Consider the following 10000-nt stretch of genomic DNA (forward strand, 5'->3'; position numbering starts at 1 on the left):
GTGCCATGCTTTTTTAATGGTTATATGTTATTAAATTGAAAATTGATTAGATTTTTACGCTTAAAGTAGAATGATAATGATGTATTGTTTAGATTATTGTAATTTATGGCGAACATAACGTAGGTAATTCATGTTTAGTAAATAGAAAAATAAAATTGTCTAAGTAAGCCTTGTGACTAAAGGTTTTCCAACACATCCCGTATTTTTCTTTGTTACTGTATTTAAATGCAACCTTGTTCAAAATTCCATTCACTCTCCATGCATTAGAGATAGTTACACATTCTTTGTATTTTTTCGATTGTAGCATTAAAATGTAAATATCATATAGATAAACCACCGTATAACCGTACAGAAGTAAATGTTATACAAGCGTAATTTAATTGTAGATATTTGGTGGCTGTTGCTTAATGTGATTAACAATACGCCTACAATAAATGAACAATTAGTTGTTAATCATGAAATGCATTTTGTTCAGCCTTATATGATAGCTGGGAGACTCAGAAGTTTTTGCTAGAAGAGATACTGGTAAAGAAATTGAAGGAAATAAAAAAAAAAAGGAAAAATAAGTTAAATGTTAAATTTCAGTCGGTTTTTCAATGCAAGGGCTTCAACTGGGGAAAAATAACTCAGTGAGGAATTGAAACAAGGAAATAAATAAACTTCAAGAGAAGTAATGAACAATTAAAATAAAATATTTTAAGAACAGTAATAACAATATAGATCATGGTTAAATACATTTTACCCAGCTATCATATTGGTGAACAAACCCACCTGCATTGAAGTTACTTGAGGTTATGAAAGGTATCAATTAAGACATGACTAACACCCCCGGGGGTCTTACAGGTGAAGGAAGTGCTCACTCATGGGCTGGTGTTGGCTGGCGGGAACCGTCTGTCAGTGTACCCCATTGGCGTCCCCTTTCTAGAGGGTCCTCTCCACTTCTGCTAGGTTAGATTCCCCCCCTCCCCTCACCCCCTCCCGTTTTAGCAACTTGTTATTCTCCCCTGACACGTGTGAAGAAACAATTAATCATCAGATAATTTATATAGTTTTCTTTATTTCTTGGACATGTCACAAATAACAGACTAAATGTTTGATCTCATTTTCTTTAATATTTTTGATAAAAGTTTTTGAAATGGCATGGTTTTAAACCTAATTAATTCCTCCCAAAACATTGAATAATCTTTTCGATGCTTTTTAAGATGCCAGATTCAAGAAATTTAAAGGCATTTCTTAAAGATATGGCAAAGATTATAAAAAACTGAATAATCCTTAGGAATAGTATTTTTCTTTTCGGTCGAATAAGATAACAAACGTGTGCAAGTGTAATATTTTCTTATTTTTCCACTATGGGTGTATCCTAATTTTAAATTGAAACTAGTTTTGCTATTTTGTATTGACTTGCTAAAACTGGTTTTCACTTTGCGAATAAGAAAAGAAATTAATTAAAACTTTCCAGGAAATTTCTTTCTATACTAATTACTCTCTCTCTCTCTCTCTCTCTCTCTCTCTCTCTCTCTCTCTCTCTCTCTCTCTCTCTCTCTCTCTCTCTCTCTCTCTCTCTCTCTCTCTCTCTCTCACACACACACACACACACACACACACATACACATATATATATATATATATATATATATATATATATATATATATATATATATATATATATATATATATGTGTGTGTGTGTGTGTGTGTGTGTGTGCGCGTATGTATGTATGTATGTATGTATGTATGTGTATGTCCTCTTCTGAGTGTTGTGTTAGTTGTAACACATTCTATAATTATATTTTCTTCCGTATATCACATTTTATCTTCAACATTATAACAAAACTTTTCTGTTCTTCCGTCAGCTCTTATCTTGTTTATATTCACTTCAGAGATTGAAGAAGTGATACTCTCTCTCTCTCTCTCTCTCTCCTCTCTCTCTCTCTCTCTCTCTCTCTCTCTCTCTCTCTCTCTCTCTAGATGAGATAGATGCACAGTAATCTCCGTATGATATAAATTGGAATGGACTTTTGATAGTTATTATCTTGGAGTATTAATATTGACAAACTTTGCGTTTTGTAATAGTAATTAACTATATCTACTAACACTTTTGAAATAAATAGAAATAATATATATTGCATAACTCCCTTTAGGCTAATGCATCTCTAGGTAATAATGAAAAAATAGCATTTTAATGTTTTTTTCTGTGAATCTATCACTGCTAATCAAGGTAGGTAATTAGCAAGCAACTTAAAACTATAGAACATATTGTACAATAACATCCTGTTGGTACATTACTGAATGTTCTGTATCATTCAAAAGCAGTTATTTCTTTTTATATGACGTCGGAATAATATTGGTGACTCTTCCATACAAGTATATATCCCCATGCTATTAAGATATACAATGAGATTTTATTCTTTTCGAGTTTTACTATATAAGGTACAGTTGGCTTCATAAATTCTGTTTCAATAACGTCTCCTTAGCTTCCCAATAAATGTACCGGAATTAATTAAGCCTACTGTACAACGTAGCCTTTTTAAATAAATCTTTGCATGGCTGAATTTCTTTTTTTCATTTACGAGCCTTCCTTATAGAAGAATCAGTATATTGTTTGCATACGTTTTGATAATATCACATATGAATTATATACCTACGTAATTATGTGCCATTGCATCGTTCTCCATTACTGCGTCAAGCAGATGGATAACTTACCGTTAAGTTTCATTTAGTTAAAGATCAAATGTGAACTCAGCTTACGTCTTCGCGTGTAAACAGTCCTTTATCTGTCGCTCTGTTGCTAATATAGTATGGTTACGCTAGATTTACTTGTATGTCGTCCGTGTTAAGTATTGTGTTTCGAGCTATTTAGAAGTCTGGTGGTTATATATCTTCCCGTTTGCCATTTTGGTAATTGGTATTGAATATAGTTTTGAAGATTGTTAAGGAATAGTCTCGTCTTTGATTCCTTCCATTGTTTTTACATACACATACACACGCACACACACACACATATATATATATATATATATATATATATATATATATATATATATATATATATATTATATATATATATATGAATATATATATATATATGTGTGTGTGTGTGTGTGTGTGTGTGTTTGTATATTTGTATATATACATTTGGATATAGATATAAATAAACAGATAGATAGGTTGATAAATTAGATAAGTAGATGTTATATTTCTCATTTGTCGTCATGAATTAATTTAAAGGAGATCCTAAAAAGAAGAGAGAGAGAGAGAGAGAGAGGGAGAAGAGAGAGAGAGAGAGAGAGAGAGAGAGAGAGAGAGAGAGAGAGAGAGAGAGAGACTTTCCTTCAGTCCTATTTTGTCTCAAAGCCGATTACTTTCATCCGCGTAGCGTACAAAGCAGACGTACAATACCACTTTGCTTTCATTAGCATGTCATAATGCTGACTAGATAAAAAGGAATGGAATATGAAAAACTAAAAAGACTATCATGCACTTACAGTAAAGCTAATTCTTATAAATGCTATTAATCCCTTTTAAGTCGAGTGAACCTCGTCTGGAGGAAGATTTTCTGATGAATTGAGGATTGAAGCACTGGGGATTGGAGGTTTAATGGCGTAATAGTGGTTGGAGTGGTATTTAGTTCAAGATGAGATTGGAAATTATTTAAATGACCAAGAAGCACGTTGCAAGGAAACCTTGGAAATAAGCTTTTGGGGACTTTGGGGGAGGGAGCTTGACTCGTTGAGCATAAACACAGCCTCATGTTTTTTTTTTCCCTCGTTCAGTTTCTGGTATTTGGTGTTGTCTGCTTGATCTGATATTTGGTGTGAAGTTTTATACCGGAATCATTTGATTAAAAGGGGTATTTCTTTAATGAAATTTCGTAGAAAATGACTGCTTTATATTCATGAAATACTGGGGGAATGTATTGATTTACATTTACTTATAAGCAACTTAGTGAAATAAAATTTGCCATATACTTGTAAGACAGTGCTTGTCGTTCATAGGCACCAGACGTAATTGTTCTAGAGAATATGCATATGTAGGCTTGTGTGTGATCAGCTCCCAAGCTCGCTCTCCACCCAAGCTAGGACCAGGGAGGGCTAGGCAATTGGTACTGATGAATCAGCAGCTAGAACTAGAAACCCACCCAAACACTCCCTAACTTAGTTCACAAGAACAGCGTGGTTAGAGACACCACCAAAAACCATCATGCTTGGGTGGTTATTGAACTTCCAACTCAACGGGTTACGAGTCAACAGATATTTCCAAGAGGCTACCCTAATCATGTGGTAAAATGGATGGCAATGAAGCTATAATAAATTGGATAAGTCAGAAGTGCTATAAGATAGGAGGGAGGGAAGGCATAGAAGAGTTTGGATTTATTGTTTATTAGTGGCATATTGGATATGAATGACATTTATATCCACGAAGGAATGAAGGCCATAGTTTGTGTTGGGGAATTTTGAGGCTGCTAATAAGCCTTTCATATAGTTCTAGGTAGAGACTAATATTATGAAACTTACTCAATTATTTATATATACATATATATATATGTGTGTGTATATATATATATATATATATATATATATATATATATATATGTGTGTGTGTGTGTGTGTCTACATATATACATACACACACACACACACATATATATATATATATATATATATATATATATATATATATAATATGAATACTGTATATACATATATATACAGTATACATACTTACATGCATACATATATGTGTATGTATGTATATAAATACTGTATAAATAGGCATTTGAGAGTGATATGTTATTACCAATTTACTAAAATTATATTAATCATCTAACTTTTAATTTTCAAATTTTCATGGTATTGCTAGGATATATATGATGGTAAGTATAATTCTTTCATTCCTATATTCTTAGTTTTACTTTTTTCGTTTGACTTCAGAATAATATACTTTACAACCTTATTTTACAGCATACTCTCAGAAGGTATTTATTTATAAACCACAGGTCATTGCAATGGTTATGACCTAAAATCTGCGTCTATAATATTTGTCTTAGCAGATATCATATCAAGTAATGTCATTCTAATTCAGATAGATTATTCTCAGCCGAATAACTGAGAACTTTTGACTCATTAAATCTTCATAGGTGTAATCTTTATCGAAATCATATGAAATTTTAAATTATAAAAACATTTGATACACGAGTGCCTCAAGAAGATTGAAATGATGGTGTTAGTTGGACAAAATTAATTATAGAATCTTGTAATAAACTTACTCCTAAGAAATTTATTTTCCGTAAATTCAGGCCATGAATAGAAAAAAATAATCAAAACAACTTGAAAACAGTATATATTATAATTTACAGTTTGCAGTAAATGTTGTAATGAAGCTTTCATACACAATCACATGGAAAAGTTATAAAATGCCATTAGAATGTTAGTAAATCATAGTTATAGATAACTTCATATAACTGCACTTCATATAAAGCTTATGGTAAGTTAGAAAATTACGTTAGAATTTCAGTAAATCATAGTTATAGATAACTTCATATAATTGCACTTCATAAAAACTTATGGCAAGTTAGAAAATAAAAATGCAGTTAGAATATTAGTAAATCTGAGTTATAGATAATTTCACACATTTGCACTTTATGAAAAGCATGACAAGTTAGAAAATTGTCAAATTTTCCGTCTCCTCTCCAGCTCGCCGCTTCACTCCTGAGCCCAGCACTCGCTCGAAGAGCAAAAGCGATCTCATCGGCCCAAGTTCTATTACATTCCTCACGACCGCATCGTTGAGGAGGGAGAGACTGTCACCTTCCAGTGTGCTGTTAAAGGTTCGTGCTCTTTGGCATTTCATTATTTTACTCTTAAGATTACAGTATATGTATAGGTCAGAATTTATTTTTGTAAATCGACCTATTAGTTCTCTAGTCTCGGGTAGTGCCATAGCCTCAGTACCATAGTCTTCCACTTTCTTTGGTTTGCGTTCTCTTGCTTGAGGGTACACTCAGGCACTCTTGTCTATCTATTTCTCTTCCTCGTGTTTGTAAAAAGAAAAAAAATATATATATAGTTTACATAAGAAAGATTTATGTTAAAGTTGTTACTGCTCTTAAAATATTTTATATTTCCTTGTTTCCTTTCCTCACTGGGCTATTTTCCCTGTTGGGGCCCCAGAGCTTATAGCATCATGCTTTTCCAAGTAAGGTTGTAGCTTATCAAGTAATAATGATAATAATAATAATAATAATAATAATAATAATAATAATATGGATATCGGATGGATGAAGAAATTATGTGCTTTTAAATCCTAAATAAATAGTGAATCTTAGCATCATCTATTATTGTTCTCATTAATATTTGGTCATGTACTTGCACAGCAACGTCCAGTTTATATTATAAAGTTTTCCTTATTTTTTACTTTGGATCCTATACACTTTACAAATTTTAATTTGCCATACTGTTTGCATTGGTAAAGCCAAGTAAATAAAAAAGAATTGTTGATTTTATTCTAAATCCTTTTTTTTATGAAGTTCGTATACTTGTGCTGGTAACTCAGGGGTAAAATCCAGTTAGAAAAGTTCGTCCTTATGCTATTTTCCTTTTCTGGTAAATGGGCTGATTTCACTATACAGAATTTGCTGTGATGTAATCTGAACTTGTTAACACTTGCTTTTCAATTAGGGTTGTAGCTTGGATAGTAATAATAATAATAATAATAATAATAATAATAATAATAATAATTATAATAATAATATCCTTAAAGGTGTGCCATACAACTCTTAATAGAAAAGAATCATAGGACCTCTAACTAAAGTCCTAAGAATACTAATATTTTTCTTCTGTCCTCTTCAGGCAATCCTGTTCCTCGAGCCAGTTGGGACAAGGACAACATGAAAATCCTGGAAGGAGGACGCATCAAATTCGAAGAGCGAGACGAGGTGAGGACCTTGGAGATCCCTAAGGTCACCCAGCAGGACGCAGGTCTCTACAGGGTCACCATCGAAAACGACCTAGGACGAGAACAAGCCACAGCAAGACTAGATGTTATAAGTACGTATTTCTCTCTCTCTCTCTCTCTCTCTCTCTCTCTCTCTCTCTCCTCTCTCTCTCCTCTCTCTCTCTCTCTCTCTCTCTCTCTCTCTCTCTCAAACTACTTCGCTCTACCCAAAAAGCAAAACCCTTTAAATCTCTCTCTCTCTCTCTCTCTCTCTCTCTCCTCTCTCTCTCTCCTCTCTCTCTCTCTCTCTGTGAAGTGTGAGAATACTATTCTATTATATTTCTCATTCTCTTGAAGTTTTTATAGTTTATATGCAAGTTTTAATTTTAATGTTGTTACTGTTCTTAAATATTTTATTTTAATTTTTCATTACTTCTATTATAGTCTATAGACTATTTTTCCCAGTTGGAGCCCTTGGGTTTATAGCATCCTGCTCTTCCAACTAGGAAGATTTCCCCAAGTTACAACTAATATAATAATTTCTCCTCCGCTCTCCCCCTAACAGAATCTTCAGGCAACAAGTACGCTGGTTATGTCAGAGCCTGGAACACCTCGCCCTTGACTGCGCCCCAGTTCGCCAGGCGGATGCCATCTACCTCCGTCAGTGAGGCAGCCGTCTGACCCTTAGGGCCGATTATCGAGGGTCACCTCTGCCCAGAGCTAAATGGTACAGGAACGGGGAGCTCTTGCCCTTGTGTGACGATTTCCCTCAGACCTACAACGGCAAGCAGGCCGTCTTCGAAATCCCAGAGGTCACTGCTGGCGATGCAGGAACCTACAGCTGCGTGTTGGAGAACGACATTGGCAAAACTGAGTGCGCCTGCGAGGTACAATATTTTATTTTATTGTTGACTTAACTTTAGGTGTAATTGTTTGTAGTTATTAAAAGCTCCATACTAATTTGGGAAGCGATAAAAGTTTATATTTTCCACTTGGCACTTTTCTGAAGTTTTAGTAAATAATTGCTTTCAATTGTTTAAAATTGATATTTGGTATAATGCTCGTACATTTCAAAACCTTCATAATGCTTACGATTACGATGGAAGCGGTTGTGAATCACCAAAAAAAAAAAAGCTAGTAAATTTGAATGCGTATAATTTTCATGAATGAATACCTTCTCGTCTTTTTGTCAATGGGATAACGACCTAAAACTTTTTCTAAACGATCGATAAACAATCAGGCTGGAATTCATGAAAGTGTCTCTGGCGGTAATACCTCATTAGGATCGTTGTTTGTGTACAGGTTCACCCTGTTGTTCAAGTCAGTATAGTTGTGACTGTGGTTGGTATCGGACCAAAGTGTACCCTGTTACCATTTGCGAGTTTAAAGTTATTTTATACTCTTACAAATTTGTGTTTGGAAATTAGTCGGTTGTTGTGATTTTAAGTGTAATGCGTAATCTTAGTCTGTGATAGCGTAATGATAAAATCTGTTTACTAAAGTTTCTGTTTGTTTTGTCCAAGTCGGTGACTGCTTGGCCAAGCTGAATTTTGTTGGAAGAATAAGTCGGTTGTAATTTTCAAGGAAGTGACTTAAGTGAACCAGGAAAAAATATTATTAATCAAAGGTTGCTGGAAGCTTTCGTTGTAGTTACCAAGATGAGCTTTTCATCTTATGAAGTTAATAATAATGTAAGTTGTTAATTAACAGATTAGAATGAAGATTTTTTACGTTACGTGAACGCCAATGGTTACTTGGGTAATATTCACTAATTAACTAACTTTTAGACCAAATTCAGTGATAACGCCCCAAGGTCAAGTCAAAGCGTATTAGTAATTAGTCACTCGAAAGAAATTAGTTTACCATTGGAAAGATGTTTTTGCCATCATTTGGTGGTCGATTGGAAATAGGCCTACTACAGTATACCTAGGCCCTCTTTTATCTAGATTTGATTTTGTTTCAAAAATTACTCATTCTTAAGTAATTAGTCTTGAATCATTACTTTTAAATCTCCAGGTCACCGTTGAACATCGCAACGAGGTTGAAAACACCCCACCTTACTTCATCCGGGGTTTGAAGGATTTAACAGTTCTCGATGGAGACGAAGTGAGACTCACCATCAGAGTTGGAGGTAAGAAAATCTCTCTCTCTCTCTCTCTCTCTCTCTCTCTCTCTCTCTCTCTCTCTCTCTCTCTCTCTCTCTCTCTCTCTCTCTCTGTGTAGATTGCTCAAATGTTTTTGTCACTATTGTTATTCAATATATGGTTGAAAGTAGTAATATGTTTGATATAGAACTGTTACAAAAGTACCGTCAGTGATAACTTGTAATCGGGAGAAAGAGTCCGTGCTAGCACAAATTTTGTTTAAAATAAGACTCGCCAACCCAATCCCCCTATAAAATCGGTCTCATGCGATCTATCCCATCAACTGGTTGAAAAAGGCTCTAGCACCTTCCAGCACCTTAAAATACCATCAAAGCATGCTTGCACTTTAGCTGGCTAAATTTTTAAAGAAAATATGCATTCGTGTGGTATTTTTAGGGTAGCTTACTATAACTTAAATGGTTATATATTTTTAATTATTCGGTTCTTTGCGTGTTCTGCAGGACATTATAGTTTTATTTTTACACAGTTGTTTTTAATAACTAAACGGGGTACGGGGTAGCATAACGTATTATAGTTGTATATTAAGTTGATTCGTAAGTTGCCATAGGTACACTCATTATTTCTATCAATGGGCATTTTCATTCGCCAATTCAAACACAAACTGAAACATGAAAATTTTAATCGTTTCAGTATTTTTTTTTTATTTTAGGCATTATTTCCGTTAACAAAGCTTTGAAATATTTCATAACTTTGTGTTCAGTATTGTTTGGTTTTTATTACTGTTAATACTTCGGACAAGACCAGAAGTGCATCATTTCATTTCATGGTCATTAGCACCACAAACTACCTCCTCTTAACTTAAATTCATTGTCAACATGACCGTATCTCTGGCATTGAAAACAAGCTGTCACATTTTATTTTCAGGTTTTCCATGCTAGCCCCATTATATAACTATCGGGAATG

The 10000-nt window shown here is 33.9% G+C and overlaps 1 protein-coding gene across 1 annotated transcript in view; it reads left to right on the plus strand.

The window, feature by feature from the left end:
* LOC137627787 (titin homolog) overlaps positions 1-10000 on the plus strand; it is a 617410-nt gene that overhangs the window by 564726 nt on the left and 42684 nt on the right. Inside the window, 7 exon segments of the mRNA XM_068359142.1 lie at positions 844-948; positions 5693-5733; positions 5736-5826; positions 6848-7045; positions 7498-7599; positions 7602-7819; positions 8949-9062. Coding sequence (XP_068215243.1) covers positions 844-948; positions 5693-5733; positions 5736-5826; positions 6848-7045; positions 7498-7599; positions 7602-7819; positions 8949-9062 — 869 coding nt within the window.

This window comes from Palaemon carinicauda, chromosome 35 (assembly GCF_036898095.1).
Source record: "Palaemon carinicauda isolate YSFRI2023 chromosome 35, ASM3689809v2, whole genome shotgun sequence".
Taxonomy (NCBI): Eukaryota; Metazoa; Arthropoda; class Malacostraca; order Decapoda; family Palaemonidae; genus Palaemon; species Palaemon carinicauda.